The sequence below is a fragment of the Telopea speciosissima genome, chromosome 6 (assembly GCF_018873765.1).
Source record: "Telopea speciosissima isolate NSW1024214 ecotype Mountain lineage chromosome 6, Tspe_v1, whole genome shotgun sequence".
NCBI classification, from domain to species: domain Eukaryota; kingdom Viridiplantae; phylum Streptophyta; class Magnoliopsida; order Proteales; family Proteaceae; genus Telopea; species Telopea speciosissima.
The window spans coordinates 53,910,630-53,929,708 of record NC_057921.1 but is presented as its reverse complement, the minus strand read 5'-3'; the positions used below and the strand labels follow the sequence as shown (position 1 = coordinate 53,929,708).

The 19,079-nt window shown below is 37.2% G+C and overlaps 1 protein-coding gene and 1 long non-coding RNA gene across 2 annotated transcripts in view; both read right to left on the bottom strand.

The window, feature by feature from the left end:
• The window catches only part of LOC122664436, an 87,191-nt gene that overhangs the window by 59,806 nt on the left and 8,306 nt on the right, over positions 1-19,079 (bottom strand). The window contains exon 2 of the long non-coding RNA XR_006333335.1: positions 358-362. This is a non-coding gene — a long non-coding RNA (uncharacterized LOC122664436). The remainder of the gene's footprint in view (positions 1-357; positions 363-19,079) is intronic.
• Positions 1,075-2,687, bottom strand: LOC122664434 (expansin-like B1). Its single transcript, XM_043860245.1, has 4 exons — positions 2,492-2,687; positions 2,090-2,378; positions 1,862-1,994; positions 1,075-1,303 (listed from the first exon to the last, which is right to left on the bottom strand). The coding sequence occupies exons 1-4, from the start codon at positions 2,640-2,642 to the stop codon at positions 1,097-1,099; spliced, it is 780 nt and encodes a 259-aa protein (XP_043716180.1). The 5' UTR covers positions 2,643-2,687; the 3' UTR covers positions 1,075-1,096.

Here is a 19,079-nt window from a genome sequence, read left to right as displayed (position 1 = left end):
AAAACTAAAATTCCAAATTGTCTTGTGGGCTTCACATACGGTTGTAGAAACAATCCAAATCTAGAGGATCTTCCGCAATCCACAGAAAAATAAGGCTGATTGAATGCGTCTCCAAGGGACTGGCCCATCTCGATCGAGATTGCCAAGAGGGTCAACCCGGTTCAGCACTTGTCCTACATCACTCCAATCTTGTATTTATAATATAAAACCCTAATCCTTGTCTACCTCACAATGGAAAGGAGTAGTATACCTCTATTAACCTTAAAGTGATCTCAAGCCGGATTTTATGTTCATGGATCCACACCAATAGTTAGGGTATAATTAATGAAACCTATTATACCTTTGAAAATATCTTACACCGTCTATTCTCTTTTGGATTTGTTAAACACAATTAGGTTGTAGATTTGTTTGTAGTCTAAGAAGTTTAAATAGCTTTTCCCTGGTTTTTTGGGCTTAATTTCTGTAGTTGTCATCATAAAGTCATGCTTATTTAATCATCCCATCCTTTTAAAGTTTGTCAGCATTGCATGCAACTTATAGATTAGATCCTAATTTTTATCTGCTTATGTTAATCAATGACTTGCTTACTAACCGGTAAAGATCCAATGAATTCCTAATCTGAATTGTCAGTTGACTCTATCAAAGACTTGGTTGAAACCTCTGTTAAAGAATCTGTTTGAATTCATAGTAATTTTATCTGAACAGCAAACTTTGTTGAACGTTTGGTCACAGGTTCAATATCTTGGAAACAGTCTCTTTGGAAACAGGAGTAAGGCTGCGTACATTAGACCCTCCCCAAACCCTGCTAAACGTGGGAGCCTTGTGCACTAGGTACAACCCTTTTTTTAATATCTGAACAGCAAACCTTATATGAAATTTCAAGTGATGCAAGCGATTTTATGAAAGGGGAAATGCATGTATTTATTAGCCATAATCTCACATTATTATTATTTTTAAATATGAATACAATCAAGGTTAAAGACTTCCTACACCAACCTTACAAAAGGAAGAAAGAATAGCAAAAGTAGAATATAACAAGAATTATAAGGACATTGATCATCAATAGCTTGAGAGGGCCATATTTGTTTCCGCTTGTTCATACATTTATTTGTACTCCAGTGTCATATGTGGCTCCAGCCTTCCAGTCCTGTGGTATGTTATTATCAGGAACTACCCATGTCTCATCTCCTTCATCACTGCCACTTAAAAGCATCCTTATTGACAGCGGCCCGCTTGGCGGCGGGGTAATCGACCAAACTGCTCCATGACTCCGATCCAACAGCTTGCATGAATAATTTTGAGTCTGCATATATCAAAAGATTTGATTAATGTAAATACAACTAGGTTAGTTGTAGGGGTGTAAGTTTGGCCCTGTGAACCTAAGCCCGGACAGGGCCTGGGTGGGCATTTCAGCCTGCAGGGCAGGCTTGGGCTGAAGCCTTGGGGTGAGGCCTCGGGGTGAAATGGGCCTGGCTCAATCTGACCATGATGCCTTTAGGATTACTTTCAAGAATGATTGATGTTGATGTTGTCTTATTTTTTTTTTTCCTTTTCTTTTTAGTGCACATTAGGACACAAATGGCTAAAAAAAAAACAGGGCTAGCCAGGATCGATCAGGGCCAGCCCAGCCTGGTCAGGGTTAATCAAGACCAGGCTGGGCTGGGCTGAGAGGATTGGGCCTAAGCCACGATATCTCAGCCCGAACTTAGGGCCGGATTAGGGTCAGGCTGGGGTTTTAAAAAACCCAACCCAACCTAGCCCTGTTTCAACCCAAATCCCAATAGGAGGATTGAGTAAAGTTGCTTGAGAAACTGATGAAGAAACTCAATTTACCAAAAAACTAGAACAAGAAATGCCTCACCTCACAGAGCTGCACAGCAGTGATATCCTTGTTGCCTTGCTGATACCATATAACAAAGGCTAGGTAATAGGGGTAGTTGCTGTTCTCATCAATCTTGATTGTAATATTATGGTTTGGGTAACTACATGAAACACTGCAAAAAGAAGCCCAAACTGTTTATAAGCATAGAACATCTCATGGGTTCAGCCAAGCATTTAAAGACTTGGATTTTGGGTTCTAATGGCTTACCGTCTATATTCAATATCAACAACACCAAGGGCTAGTAATGAAGCAGCTGCATCTTTGGTCTGAGCCATCTTGCTGAAGGCATGGTTGCTCAGTATAAAGTCTGTGTGATCACTTGAGCCACTGTCTGTGATGACTACAGTTACTCCATTGTCTGAGCAATACTTAGCATTTGTGCATCTCACCTGATAGCAGGCACCACAACCTAATCCACTTCTATAGAGATCAGATGCAGCTGATACATCTCCACCATTGATTGTTGCTCCAAATGATCCAAACTCACATGCACCAGCTGCAATTCAATAAGAAAAAGATAAAATTAGAACCTTAATTTCTATGTACTAATCACTAATCAGAATATTAAAGCAGTTCTGGGTTTTTTTCGGGTTTTTGATTCTATTTTACTTTCTGTTCCATTCTCTTCAGAGTTTGGGTAGTAAGCTGCCCTTGATTGAGTGAAGCAATCACTGCATGTTGCTGCATCGGTTTGAGTTTGCCAGAGAAGCAAACAGACAAGGAGGAAAGCAAAAGGCTTGAGAGAATTCGAAAAATCCATTTTAGGACAAACAAAGTTAAGCAACACAGAAACAGAGAAATGAAAGGTGCTGGTGGTGGTGAAACACTTAAGGCTTGCTGTATTTATAGAGAATTTGAAAGGACACATTGTTTGGTGTGATAAATCTTGGACTTTGACATACTGTTGTGAAAGATTTAGATGAAAAGAATTTTGTAGATGTTCAAATGGAAAAAAGGTTTCCTACTCTGCTCAGCAACCTTCTTAGACTTAGAATTACTTGATAGAGAAATGTGGACAATGTGCTTTCTTCTCTTATATTCTATTGAATCTTTTCTTCCTTAGTTTGAAAATTTAGATAATAAGTTAGAGATATAATCATTTACTTAAGTAGATTAAGATGATTCACTATTGTTATATTAATAATTGAAGGTACAATGTTGCAAGATTTTATAATTTGTAGACAAGATCAGAATCTTTTATAGTGGAGGCAAACAGAATGTCTATTTATTTAAGATCATTCTTGTTTTTGTTTCTAGGAATAGAGGCTGGTTGACAACCCTTTGGCAGAGATCTTCCATGGTCAAATTTTTGCTGTAATTTTTTATGTTTTTAGTCAAATCTTTGGCTCATATGAACAATGTGTTGAAAAACAACGCCTAGAAGTGGCGATTTGTAGAAAAACATGAAAAATTGAAAGAGAAGAAACAAAACACAAACACATAACAGAGAGGATTTACGTGGTTCACCCCCAAAGATGGGAAGCTACGTACATCCATGGCCGAGCAACAGAACGAATTTCACTATCTCTAAAATATTACAAACCCTCAACTTTCACCCCTTACCCTCTCAACGAGATAAGAACACTTCATAAAGAAGCCTTAACCCAAAAAAAATGCAGAAATGGCCCTAGAACCCAAAAATGACCACCCGGTCAGGGTCAGATCAAAACTGAACATACATCGAAATACATATCGTTTCAAAGATCTTGACGAGCCCTACACAACTGACCACCAAAGGTCAAAGGCGGTGATGTATGCACTTTTCAGGTCATCCGAGCTCGATTCAAGACCGAAACGATCCACCGAAGATACTCTGAGCCACTTTCTGGATCGAAATCAGCCTTCACAAATCACACAATGGCCCACATTGCATCTGTGATCTTATTGCTACTTACCTAACAAGAGAAAAGAAGAGAGGAACAAGAAGACCAAGAAAATGTGCAAATGAGAAACTGAAAAATATGTTGTTGCTTGCTATTGACTATTGAGGGAAAGAAAGGGGTCAGTTTGGTGGGTTTGCACTATGAAGACCATTATGGTTTGGCTTCTCTTAGTAGTATCACTCCATTAGTCTATTACATCAGGGTTTGAGAATTCTTAGTATGGAAGGCAAGAGGAAACACACAATATTGTTATTAAACCACTCTGCTCCTCCTTTTGTTACAAAAAGCAGTAACTACCTATATAAATGGACCCTAGCAATGGCTTTTATATTAATTCCAGCTTTTCTTTGTTTATTGCTTAATAAGTGTATAGTTAATCTAAAGTCCAATCTTGTCTTCTTTACCTTAATTTTGAGAATTTAGTTAGGTAGATTGGAGTCTGAAAGCCATGGCATCAGAGATGACATGGATACCACTTGTTTAAAAAAAGCCTTCAACCCCTCCAAGAACCCAAATGCCAAGAATGTATCATCTAGTGTCATTGTCAAGTTGGTATAGATCGTTTTATTGTTTCTGTGAGGATTCTGGAGCATCTGGCAACTTGTGTACAAGGATGTTGATATAACCTGAGCTTAGGAAGAAAATTTCAACTTGATGTTAGTGAACCATGAGTACCCGCTTTACCACTTTTTATTTTTAGGTCCCCCGCTACCCACCTACCCTAGAAGGAAAAATTAAAGAGAAAAAAAAGACCATAATACAAGCTATAGTAATCTTCTAGGGGTGTCGATTGGTCGGCTAGAAACGTTTTTGGTGTGGTAAGGATGAATCTGAAACCAAATCATTAAGGAAAGTTGGCCGCCGAGCTCGGATTGGTTTTGGTGTGATAAGGATGAGAACCTGAAACCAAATGATTAAGGAAAGTATTGGTTTCTATTCAATTTGGTTTTGGGATTTTCATTTTCTCTTATCAGTCTGATTTCGTTTCGATCTGGTTTGGGTTCAATTTGACATATATATTATTACTGAAGAAAATTTGACATATGTATGTATGCAAAATTATTGGGAAAAAATATGTTTTTAATGGGTTTTGGGATGGTATCGGTTTTATCTTGGTTTGGTTTTGATTTCGGCTTGGTTTTTCATCTGTTTTTTTGTTTCGTTTTGGGTTAAGTCGGTTTTAATTTGGTTTCAGGTGTGCAATACCCCTGCCCAAAGCTGATCCAATATGAATCAGTTTGCTTCAATCCAGGTTATATTGGATCAGTTCAGTTTGGGCCAGTTTTGCAGCCGGTTCGGACTAGTCTTTGACACCCGTAGTACACTTTCATGATGTCAATACTAATTTGAGTGATATAGCTACCAATGTATTTGAAGAAGAAAATAGAATGGGAATATTTATGGTAAGACCATAAATAGTAGATTTCCCTAATTCCACCTTGTGGAAGGGTTGAATGGCCAATGCAACTGTTCATACTTGTATGGAGTTTAGACAAGTCATCTGTCAAATTTCAAAGTCTAATTCAATCAAATATTCTTTCGTGAATTGACATGCATGGTACTTTGATGACTACTGAATCTCTCACGATTTTTCTATTCTTTGTTTTGTCCCTCGGCATGTGAGCAAGGGACTCTGGGGTATACCTATTAACAAAGTTTCAGTCAAATCCAATTTAGCACATAACAGATATAGGTTCTTGATTATACAAAAAATTTAACGTAGTCCTCCCCAAATAACTATCAAAATTCATATACCATCAAACATCATGCATGTTCAAAACCTGACACTGCCTTTCTAATTTGGTTGTACATTTAGATTTTAATGTATCAAGAGGAACAAAGAAAAGTCTCAATAAGAATTGAAACACAAACACAGCCACACAAAAGGGCATTTACCTTTCAATTAAGTTTTCTTCACCCATGTGAGGAGAAAACCTCTTCATCAATAGTGATGTGATGCTATAATTGGACTCTGGATCATGGTTTTAGTACAAGATATCGGATCAAGTATCAGTCATCTTCAAAACCATTATAATATCGATACTGATCGACCTGTATTTGACAAGTTTGCCCTGGTTTTCCTTAAAAATTGGATTTTTATTTTTATCTTTTTACCCCTGGTCTATACCGTTTCATTGATACAGTATCAAGATCGGTGGTTAGCGATATAGATAGAGATTGTCCTACGGGCAATCCAATACCGATAACTCAGACCATGCACTGGGTTCATCATTGACTCCCATCCCTATTGTTCATGGTCTAAAAATTTTCCAATCCAATTAGAGTGTTAGATAAAGGTGGATGAAGAGATTCTCTCTTCACCATGAGTAGAGAAAAACGATAGATAGAGAGAGTTTTCTTCTCTTTTATTTTTTTTGAATTGAGTTGCTTATTCAATAATAGTAATAAATTTAAGGCCAAATATTCTATGTGCCGAGGACACAGGTTGTGCCCAGACACATAGGGGTGAATGAAATGACCATCCTGCCCCTTGAATGGCAGACCCATGTGTCTAGGCATAGGCTGCATTGCGATACAGAGAATATCAGCCCTAAATTTAATTGGAAGGGAGGTCTGCATGCTACCCCACGTCAAGCCAATGAACACGCGGGAAGAAATGTCTCACGATTTGTGTACAGGAGTCCATAATCCGTATGGGGGAAAAGAGAAAGTGTGAGATGACGTACACTATTGGTAATGTGTACATTATTTCCCTCTAAATAATTAAGCATAAATTCCCCAAGAAGCTAAATTATGTAAATCCATTCATGGGTAGCACTACGGTTGGAATCATTATTTGACCAAGGGAATGCAAAAGCTCTCCAAACAATCTATTAAAACCAAGAATTGGACATGGACTCCATTGTCGAGAATTAAGGGAAATCTACCAAAACCCTAGGAATTAAAATCATGAAGGAAAGATATTTTTCACAGATCTTTGAATTTTTTTATTTTTTTTGAAAGAATGTTACCTTGGTGCGCTGCCCCTGTGCCTAGGCATAGGGGTATGCAAAATGATCGTCGTGCCTCCATAGAAAGGCAGAATTTTCCAGGGACATGGCAGTCCTTTCGTGTGCCCCTATGTCTAGGTGCAGGGGCAGCGCACCACGAGACCGGATCATGTCCTTGTACAAGTACCATCCAAGGCCCTCTAGGGCCACTCACATGGAATCCACTTCTATTGTGGGTCCCACAGTGGATTCCATATTTCCATGTGACTAACCCTAGAGGGCTTTGGACGGTACTTGTACAAGAACATGATCCGCACTCGCGCACCACACACACCTAGCTAGCATTCTCTTTCCCTAAGAGTTTTTTTTATTCAAAAGTCAGATGTAGGTATGAGAGATAATATCTTTTTGGAAAGAATGCAGCACGTGGCTCCTGCACCTAGACACAGGATACGCAAAATGACTGCCATACCTTCGGGGATTCTACCTTTCCATTGGAGCTCGACGATCATTTCACAGGGTCATGTGTCTAGACACAGAAGCCACGCATCACACGCGGCGAGGTAGCATTCTTTTCCCCTATTTTGTTAGTTTTTAACTATACTTCAGATTTTCTGTCAAAACAAAAGGAGCCTTAGCAAACTCCAATGGGGCTGAAACTTAAGAAGTGGGTACAGAAATTATAGGATTTACTTTTTTCTTTATAAAATTTGGGCTCCCTTTCAACATGCCACTTGATTGATTTCTAAACTGATCACATAAACTTATCTAGTTAGACCAAGTAGAAAAATGTTATCTATATGGTATAAAGAAATTTATTAGATTACTAATAAGCAAAACATGTATACCAACCTCTCTCTCTCTCTCTCTCTCTCTCTCATCTTGACTTATTGGAAACTTTTTTTTTTACTTCTTTATTTTGTCTCGTGGGTCTTTCTAGGCATGCATTTCTAGGCATGCACTATGCCTAGTGAAGTATAACAATTCATTATTTGTCACTTGCTTATAATATATGTATGGGAGAGGGTTTCTTACATTACTCGAATGCAATTTCAGGTGAATGAGGGAATCCTCTTTAAAATCTGACAATAAGGAAAGAGGGATTTATGACATATCATCCCTACTTTTACCCTATATGTATATATACACACACTCTGAAGGACAAAAGGAGAAAATTAGTTAAACTTAAAGTTGATTAAATAATGAATAAAACCTAGAATTAAGCACAAGGCAGAATAAAAATAAATAAATAAAATAAATTATTGCAATAAGTAATAAGAAAAAGTACAACTCGTCTCCGGACTTGACAAGGCCGAGTCCTCAAGTTTTATTGAAAGATGAGTCAAGTAAGAAAACTTGGTTTTCCAACTATGGAGTGAACTACAAATATACAGATTAATGCCATTATTATTGTTTGAGAGAAGGTAGGGGTGTCAAAGTTGGGACCGAATCAAACCGAAATAGCCAGGCCCGAACTAAGCCTAAATCTTATTGGTCTGGTTTCAATTTGGGGGATACGACCCCAAACCGAACCGAACCAAACCCAATGACCCCGATTATAGTCCGTTTAAGGACCATTTATGACATGTTTAAGAACCTTTATAGCCCAATTAGTCCATTAGCCTATTTATATCCTGATTATAGGTGGATTATTTCTATTACCTGGAGCAGTGGAGCCCAATTATGTATCAGAGAAATCGATTAATTGAATAGAAATGTATCGATGTCCTAGCCTACGCGGACCGATCACCTAAAGTGATGAAAACTGTGAGGGACTTTAAATTGGTGGGGACCGATTAGACCCAATCAAAATCAATTGCACCCGACCGATTGACACCCTTTTAGTGCGGTAAGAAAAGAGTTTCATGATAGATCAGGGCACCCAAATAGTTGAAAAGTCAACATTTTTTTGTAAAGTTTGGAAAATTGACAAACTAAGCCCGTAATAAAAGAGGGCTTGACTTAGCTCCTCAAAAAAAAGGAAACTTTCCATTTTGTTCCTTATTCATTGCTTGTTATTCAAGTTTGCAATCTAGAAGCCAGCTTGTCTCTTTAACTGTGGGAGGTTCAACTATAAATACAAATGTACTGCCGTGATCCCTCTGCAACTCCTCATGTATATTCTTCGATCGACTCTTGATTATCTTCAAGAATCTCTCTTTTTCCTTTTCTTTTCTGAAAGAGGAGCAAAATAGGTAAGAAAAGGAGGGTATTTTAATCACCGAGGCATCAGTTTCTGGGTATGTGATGGCTGGTGCCATGAGTATTTCCAACTTTTAAAATCAAATGTATGTCTTCTTTATACTGTAATCAGGGTTTTAAAACCAGGTGATGGAATTGGTTTCTGCCAATTCTCGAATCAGATGGGATTGGAATCAGCCAGAATCGGGTCGAATAATCCTAGAATCGGTCTGAAATGGCAGAAATCGGAGAAATCTTGGTGTAAATATTTTGAGTTGTATTCAGAAATCGGAATCGGTCCCAGCCAATTCCCATTCCAATTCACTGATTTTTAAAACCCTGATTGTAATCTTTACTTCCTCGTATAAATCTAAATCTAATTGATGTAAGATCTAAGTCTCCTCTAATAAATGACTGGCTCTTGTTTCGTTGTTTTCTGTTTTTTTGTTTTTTTTTTTTTTTGTTTTTCATTCTCTGAATCGGCTGACTCCGATTCCGATTTCTACCACTTACTAAATCAGAATTGGATCGGTGGAATTGATTGATTTCTAGTCATTTTCATTTTAGTCCATATTGATTTGAACTAATTCAATTTTTACCCTAAAATAGCTTAAATTCTTGATTCCTAAACTGATTCAAATCGATTCGGATCTGAATCCTCTCTGACCGATTTCATTTCTAATTCCGAGTTTTAAAACCTTGGTTTGGGGGCTATTGTTTTTATTTTCTGGTAAGTGGCTCTATGTCAAGCTAGATTAATCGGTACACTCAGTTTTGCTGATTAATAAAATTTATTTTTCGTGTCATGTTGCAGAAATAGTTTATGTTTGTTTGTTTGTAATGGCAAGAAAGGTGTTTTTTTTGGAATTAGGGCAAATTGCCTCGTCACATTCTCCCTTTAAATAAAACTCATTGCATTCTGTAATAGTAAAAATGTATTTTGTGAACCTTAAAACTCCATTTTAACCTTTTACTGTTTCTGTATCTGGCTATAACTTTTCCAAAATTGTGTAGAACATGATTTATGTTTTCATTCATATAAAATTTTGTTGTTTCTTATAAGATAATTTTTTGTAAAACAAGATGGAGCTCTAGAACTAGTTCAAAAGCCCAATTAAGTCATTGGTTGCTATAACCTTAGGCCCAATAGGCTCCATAAGGTAAAAGGCCCACAAAAGAATTCATCAAAATTTGTGTTCACCAAAGTGGATATCCATTACCTCCTATTCAAAAGATTCATATGCACTTGTAGTCAAGGCGTCAACAGTTGGCCTGCACCGGTAAGCCCAACTTAAACCGGCAGAACTAATTACTAAACATGTCGAGTTCAAGCACCAACCGATTAATAATTGGACAATCCTTATACAATATAGCCTCCTGATGATTTTCTGACTGAGACCAACCGAATATAATGATCAAGCGATAGCCGGACATTTTTAGCCTTTCTAAGCCTAATTTGTCTGATTATAGCTCATTTAAGGACCCTTTATAGCTAAATTAGTCGATTAGTCCATTTAAATCCAGGTTATAGTCAGATTATTCCAATTACCTTGAACCCGATCATGGATCAGAAACCGACCTACTTAATAGAACTTTGTCCATATAGTTTACAAAATTGAACCAGGAAGCAGGAACTGGTCTATTTAGGTTAATTCCGGTTGAACATGATTTAATCCGGTTGTTGTACTAATAAGGTAGAAAACCAAGAGGAGATGATCAAATATGGTCTTACTGGATAACCAATTCATATCTAGCAGCGGCCAAGGTCTTAAAACCCGGAACCGGACATGGATCGACCTCCCTCAAGTCAAATCGGGTTGGAATTGATCGGGAATCAGATCAAAGTGCATTTATGATCAATTCCAAAATAGATTTTAAAACTCGGTTAGTCAACTAATTCTGATTCGGTGTTTCAGACAATGATTTGATTATCTCTGATAAGGAACATAAAGATACTTCCAAAAGCATTCATTTAAAAAATTAAATTCCATAACCCACCAAACTCTGCAACTTGGACTCGTCTCTCCGGAGAATCCAACCGTACATCTAATATTTGATAAGATAAAAAGACATTACTGCCCATGTTTTTACGGTTAGATTCTCAATTGAAGTGCACTAGATAGTACACCGCATTTGAGAGGATAAAAATCTCATTTTGGGTTGCAAGCTCGAATTAGATTTTTCCAATACTGATATTTAGGAACAAAAAAGCTATGCTTTAGAGATAAGGATCTCTCTCGGTCTTCAATCCCACACACACACATACACAATACTGACATAAGAAAATGCTAAGGAATACTCTTTCAAATCTTTGTCTACCTTTAACATCATAATTGGAATTGACTGGCATTTACAAAAAGCCTATCAGGATTAGATTTGTTTAAGGATAAGTTAGTGGACATAAAACATGATTATGTGTTCTTTTATCCAATAAGGCGATAAGGCGATTTCCCCACCAAACTTTTCAATTAGTAAGCCTAACTAAAAAAGAAATTAAAGCTAAATATCAGGATTAAAAGCATTCATTTTGAATCAAGGTCATTAAATCTGGATTAAGCACATCACTAGTGTGCGGTAAGCTAGTGGGTGGAATCAACGGAGTGTATGATAGAAAATCATATGAGAGGTACAGGGGGTCATTTCAAGAGGGAAATAGAGAGATAGACACAGCAGGTGCGTGCTAACTGTACTTATATAGATATAGAGAGTATATTAAAAGTAAGACCTAAAATAAAGGAGGAAGATGCGTATCTTTTGATTTAAGCGGTGGTAATTGCCACTTCATGTTCCAATCAGATAAAGTTAGATGGTCTGATTATATAATTGTGTCATGTGATAGGATGATGTGTCAATTTCAATCATCGGGGATAGGATGTTTAATGTCTAGTTGTTCACGTGTCAATTTGCAAAACCCAAAATTCATTAAAATATGCTCCCATGTATGTCAATGCTTGCACCCATGTATTTTCAACTGTCCAAATAATACACCCTCCTGATACCAATACCCGCCCTTTCACACCCCTCTCTATTAATGGGATCCCAATCACGTAGGTGGAGGAAAACTCGATCCAAATTTTATTATAGAAATTATTTTTTTTTAAGAGTAAACATAACAGACCAAAAATACTAAAGTAGAACTCATTATTTTTGTGCAAAACAAACGGACTCTTGTCTTTTCTCTCTCTCTCATCTTGACTTGTTGGAAACCAATGATTTTTTGTTCAAACCTAAAGCCCACCATTGTTTGGTTTTCTTTATTCTTTTTTTTTATTTTTTTTTTATTATTATAATATATGTATATATAAGCACACACAATAAACGACGAAAGGAGAAAATTAGGTAAAATTAAGTTGATTAAAATAATAAATAGAATTTAGAATTAAGCAAAAGACAGAATGAACAAAACAAATAAATTAACACATGGATGGGGATGGAAGAAAAATCTTGTCTGGGGGCTCAAGAACTTGACCTATCCAGCGGAAACAGAAGGATATTGAATTTAGAGTAATAAAATATTAGGGCTGCGTTCTTTGTCTTGGAGCATGACCCATGAATCAGCATAGGACCAATGAGAGTGACAAGCATCAACAGAGACGGAATTTCTACCTTTCATGGGCGTGGAACAATCATTTCACCCTATGTTATGTCTGAGTGCGGAGCCATGGTCAACCTTTTGCTTCACTTTATATATGGTAAGTTGGTAACCTTGGTAAAAACGTTTGTCATTTGAAATAGCTCATAGTCCTTAAGCTTGCCTACTAGTCAAGGGAAATCTTGAGCCCTAGTGCTTAAGGCTTGCACACAGAATCTAGATCAGATTTCATTATGTTAGGACTTTACGTGCTGTTTTGTGATGACACATGACTTTTTGTTTCTATAAATATTTCCCTCATGTTGCCATTAAGAGTGTTTAGAGGGGCATTTGTGAAAAAACAGACCCATGTTATTAGGGCTACAACAAGGTCGGGTTGGGCCAGGCTTTCTAAAACCCCAGACAACCCTGAGTTCCCTTAGTTGGGCCCAGGTCTAGCCCCACCCTAACATCAGAGCCTGAAAAATTCAACCTTGACCTATACTTAGGGTTGGGCTCGACTGACCCTGATTGGCCCTGATCATGGGGAGGGGGAAGGGAGATGCATGGGCCAACGACTAGGCTGAGGAGAAAATTATTAATTTTACATAAAATAACACTATAATAAATATATTATATCACTAATAATCTTTATATAATATATTATATAACAAAATATGTGTTATATTTAAAGTTTATAATATATATATATTATATCAATATATATTTTATAATATAACTTACAATAGGGTCGGGTTGGGCCCGGGCCAAGTTGGGCTCAGCCCGAGGTCTCAACCCTAGCCCAACTCAACCCTGATTCATGGCCAGATATTTCCAACCTTAACCCGCCCTCAAGGCCAGGGTATCTCAACCCAGAACTTTGTTGTTGGTGAAGCCTGATTCCAATTCCAGTCCTGTGGTATTTTTGGGCTAGGGGCATTTGTGTACTTTTTGGGGTTAAGGATTTCTTATATATTGTTCTTATCTCTTTGAGATAGGGTTATGAGGGTTTGTAACATTTCTAGAGAAAATAGTAAAACCTGTTCTACTGCTCGGCCGTGGACGTATCTTCCATCTTGGAAGTGAACCACGTAAATCTGTGTTGTGCGTTGTGTGTGCTCTCTCTGTTTTCGTTTTTCTTCTGCAAATCGCCATTCTGGGCGTTGTTTTCTTAACAAACTTGTTCTGGCTCAAGGCGGGTTCAGACCGAAAAGCCAAACTTGCACCCCAGCGTGTTACCATGAAACCATATTGAAAAATTAAGGAAAAAGAAGCCTGAAAGGCAATGTGGTCCCTACACCTAGATATAGGCGAGGACAAAATGACTGCCCCACCCCCATGAAAAATCGAATATCCAGCCACTATTGATGCTTCTGCCCATGCTCCCATTGGCCAGCTTATTGGCGCAAGGGCCACGCTGCCTTTAGGGAACCCTCTCCCAAAAAAGTTATTACTCTCCACATGTGGAGAGCTGATCCGGACTTCACACACATACTCAAAAATTCTTTGAAGTTGAATCAATACAATTGAAAAAGGACTGAATTTCCTCAAGCCATGGTGAAAGGGAATCCCATGACCATAGCTTTCGGATGGGCAAGAAAGGGTATCACGCAATAGTGGGAGATATGTTATTCAACCACTCACAAATAGGGGATGTTTTAAGACCCTTGGATGATGGTTGAACCCTTCCCACGCGGTGTAGAAAAACTTTCTCCATCGAAAAGTGATCGATTAAGGACTGAGAAGAATGTTATTGACAACCATTACATCAATTTTTGTTCGATCAACATTGGTGGTCCACTATCGCCTATCTTGTCACTCAACCACTTTAAAAGTATAGGCTAAATGCAACTTTAAGATGTCATAATGGAGGCTGATAATGTCATTCAATACCTGATTGTTGCTTTGACATAGCCGTGATTAAGTTGCTCATATTATGGGGTCAATAGATTTGTAATTTTACCGTTTTATCGCTTGTTATATTTTCAAAAATTATTTAATATATAGATAAAAAAAAGTTTTCAAAATATTAGAAAATTCCTCTAATGCAATATTTACTGCTGTCCTTAAATGAAGGTGTCAAATTTTAAAGACAGGCACTCTAGCTTTTAAATTGTGATTACCATAGATGTACAAATTAATATCATTATTATTGTTTTGGAAAAAAGATTTCTACACACTATCCTCTTATAGATTCCTTTATACCCTCTTCACATAATAAACAGTAGGGATCCATACTCACACGCTTTTCTCTCTCATATTCTAATCATGTGGGTCCTATGTAAACCCCATATGAATGATATCATTTTCTAACCTCTCATTGGTTGTAGGCCCCATATGAAACTCTATCCCGATATGTTTTTAATGCCTTAACAAAAACTGTGATTGTTTATCAAAAAAAAAAAAAAAAAACAAAAAATATGATTCTTTATGATTTAAATTAGCAGGACAAGTTTGAGATCTTTATCCTCTCAGGTTCCTGTCCGGTTCCTCTCCTAACTGTGAGTGTTATCTGTTTTGCTTTGCCCACTAAGCTTTTCAGATTGCTCTCAAAGAACCAGACAAAACTGCTGGTTTAATATTCGGCTAGCATTTGCCAACAGATGCTGAGTATGAACCAACTAAATCCTAATGAAAGAGCCCTTATCTCCTCCAAAATGGAAACTTTCCATTTTTATCTGGAATTTTCTATTGTGGATTGCTTAGCCGGCCAAGAGGATAATAATATATATCTGTGATACATTGTGACCTACCCATAAAACCCACCATTATCTTCTGTTTGCCATTGCATTATGCATGTTAGGTGCAAATGGGAGACATCCAAATTTCATTAAATTGATGAGCTTCTTTACTGATCACCCAACCCAATCTACCCATATAAAAGCCCAAAACAAAAATAAATGTTTTAGTTCCCAGACTTAAAGCCTCTTTGGCATGATCTCTGTTTCTATTTTTTTTTCCTATTTTTGGGAAATTGTTTATGAAAAATAGAAGTCGTTTGGGTAACTACTACATAGAATAATGAACCATTGACCTAGGCCAAATTTTTTTCTTAGTTTGTCAGGGTGATTACCAATGTTAACTATCTTTTGTTTGACATGGGAAGTGTTTCAATCAACATGTGAGTCATTCAGGGGGGGAGGGGGAGGGGGAGGGGGAGGGGGAGAGAGACACACACATAGGGTGCTAGCATACGGTATACCGCTAGCATGCCCATCTTTCTTTAAAGGGAAAAAGATCTCTCCCAGGTCATGATGCACCTGCGTCCACACTCGGGGCGAAATGATGGCCCCACTCATTATGAAATACAAAAAAAATCCACCCATACTCTCATTGGCCCCGTTCTAGTGTAGAGGTCACACGACTTGACAGTGATCGAACTCTACATATGGTTAAAATAACAACATGCTTATATGCATATGCACTATTTTGTGTGGGTGTTAAATTAGATTCCACATCACACCCACATTACTTGTGTCGATATTAATTTTTTAGAATCCTAGATTTCAATCCAATGCATGGCAAAATCCTTTTATCTTACAACAATCACATTTGGATAATTCCTTTTTATTTAAGTTAATGGCCAAATGTTCTCTGTGCCGAAGGCGTAGGCTGCGCCCAGACACATGGGGGTGGGTGAAATGACCACCCTACCCCCCTAATGACAAGCCCATATGCCTAGGCGCAGGTTACGTTGCCGCATAGAAGACATTAGCCCTTTTTTTTAAATGAAACAAATTTCTAATTTTTTTGATGAGGGAACAGATTTCTAATTTGAAAATACAACCCAAGCTTGAAATAATTATCGTAGCTTTGAGGGATATTCTTATTGGAAAAAGATTCCATTTGTGGATATAGTCTTGCTTGAAGGTGTTATTCATAAATTGGTTTGAGTTTGTTGTAAGCACCTTTCAGTCAAATATTAGAGGGAAGGGTCAAGGAAGGACTTAAGGCTGAAGAATACTCCAGAGTCAAGACTGGAGGAGGTTAAGGACAATGAGGGTATTTTGGTCCAAGAAACAATTATGTGAAGGTCACGAGTTAGAGCGGAGAAGGAGAGGCCAAACTTGTGACGACATGGGTTAGTCCCGTGTCAAGCGACACTTGGCACGCTCTAAACACCCATCTCGTGTGTGCCTGCGCCGTGCCATTTAACTTTCGCTTCACGGCTTTCTCTTTCAAGTTTAAAGTCTTTAAACCAAAAACCTTTTTCCCAAATCACGGGATGATTGAAGGTAGCCTAGCACAAAACCACCTATTTTGTCTCTTTTTATACTAATTGATTTGATTACTGCATAACTCACTGTTTAATACAATACTTATGATTATGATTTTAGTTGATGCTGATTTGTTAGATAAAATAGGTAAATGGAAAGGGATTCTTTTAGTATATCAGAGGTTGCTTTGGCTTCAATTATTGGAAAAAAGTTTTCCACGTACCTAATGTATCGTATACCTCTTCATATTGGTTTAAGGGAAAAAGATCTTTGTTTGGGAGTGTGGCCTAAGTCAACACTCCTATGAGTCTATCTCTCTCCTCCCCATGTAAAAAGATACCTCTGCCCCCTTGTTTTACGGAGGAGAGAGATAGACACATGGGAGTGCTAGCATAGGCCACACTCCCGGACAGAAAACTGCTTCCATTGGTTTAATTATGGGCAAGAGATCGTTGCCTAATTGAGTAGCACTTGCACCAATGCAAGGGCTGATGGGAGCGCATGTAGGAGCATCAACATAGATGCGGTTTTTTTTATTTCATGGGGGTAGGGCAGTATTTTCGTGCACTTTTATGTCCAAGTGCATAACCAAGAGACTAGGTAGCCTTTTTTTCCCTTAATTTATTATTTTCTTTTTAATGTATTGTATGGTGTGGGAGATTCCCCCACACTGGCAGCGTGAATCTCCCAATATTTACCAGTGTGATTGATCCCAATCCCCAATTCAATAATTTTGGAAATATGGTTTCTTCCATATAATAAGTCATGGGATCCACACTAATACTCTCTTTCCTTAGATAAAATGTGACTTGATGTTTGATTCAATTTTCAAAACCTATCTCTTAAACATTAGTTGTCCCATTTTCATCCAACAATTTGTATTCATTCTTTTTGCCTCCCCCCTCCCCTTTCTCAACTTTATGTAATCTAAGACCTAAACCCTCATTGGACCAACCTGATCAAATAACTACCAGATTCTGAAGTATACTTGTTCTCCAATTAAGGGTGTCAATTTCAGCTCAAAATAGTTTATCAAAACCAAAGCAAACCATTTAAATCGAAATTCATAAACCGATTATGATTTGGTTCAATTTTGGGTTTTTGTTTTTTTTTTGGGGGGGGGGGGTTTGTATACCGAAATTGATAAACCAATTATTAATTGATTCGATTTCAATTTTATATCTCTGTATGAAAAAAGTAATTGTCTCGGTTTTAATTATGAACCTATAACCCATGGGTTTTAAACTATTTCCAACTTAGGGAGAAAGAACTCTGTCCGCCTACCCCAACACTCCCATGTGAATAGACACATCTGCCCCCTTGTTTTGAGGAGGAGAGCGATAATCACATGGGAGTGTTGGTGTAGGCCACACTCTCGGATAGAAAACTGTTTCCCTAAAACTTATTACAAAAATAAAAAAAATAAAAAAAACCTATTTAAGACTAATAAACCATTAAATCGAATAAAACTGGTTAAACAAACCGTTAAACCAAATACAATAGATTACACATACTAAAATTGATTAAACCGAATAACCAAACCTAGTAAAATCAATTATGAACCATATATATAACCAAAAAACAAAAACAGAAATCAAACCGGTAATAAATTGTATAACCGAAATCGATTAGTAATCGATTTTGATTTGAAAACTTGAAACCAATTAATTGATTCGACTTCGATTTTTGTCAATTACAACATGAATCAAACCATATTGAACTATTTAAATTAGAACCAGACCGATTAACACCCTTAGTAAGGATGTAAACGGATCAAATTTGGTCGGATAGTGGCATTATCATATTCATATCCGATTATATTCAGACGAATTCACATAATATCCTATTAGTTTCCAGACGGATTCTGATAATATCATATACGTTTTGTTGATGAGAGTTAGGGTTGAGACTTGAGAATTCAGCAACTAAGCCAATAGAAAATCTAGAAAAGGAATCATATTTTCTTAACTTATAAAATTAGAAAAATAAGAAAACAAAATCCATTAAGGTAACTTAATCGGATAGGCAGACACAAATATATTTCAGACATTTTGTTACCATCGGATTGCTAAATGAATCGGATAATAATCGATCAGATAGGAAAATTATCATATGCGTATTCGATTAATTTTAAATAATTATGAACGCGGATCGAATTCGAATTTTCAAATATCATGGACATGTTTAAGTCTTAGTCCATTCACAAGGTGAAGATAGAAATTAAATACTCTCATGAATCATGATATATAACCACTGGTATTAGTGTATTACCCTTCCAAGCCCATGAAAAGACACATTGTGTGTCCAACTGACCATTTTACCCTTATACTCTTTTTATTTGCCCTTTCCTTTTTTTGGACAAACTGTTTTTCTTTTCATGTACATGATACACCA

Bases quoted from the DNA above. Each gene is read 5' to 3' on its own strand.
- LOC122664434 (XM_043860245.1), bottom strand. From the start codon at position 2,642: ATGGATTTTTCGAATTCTCTCAAGCCTTTTGCTTTCCTCCTTGTCTGT. The intron at 1,995-2,089 runs GTAAGCCATTAG...TTCTTTTTGCAG, and splicing joins GTTGATATTGAATATAGACG to TGTTTCATGTAGTTACCCAA. The intron at 1,304-1,861 runs GTGAGGCATTTC...TGATATATGCAG, and splicing joins CTGCTGTGCAGCTCTGTGAG to ACTCAAAATTATTCATGCAA.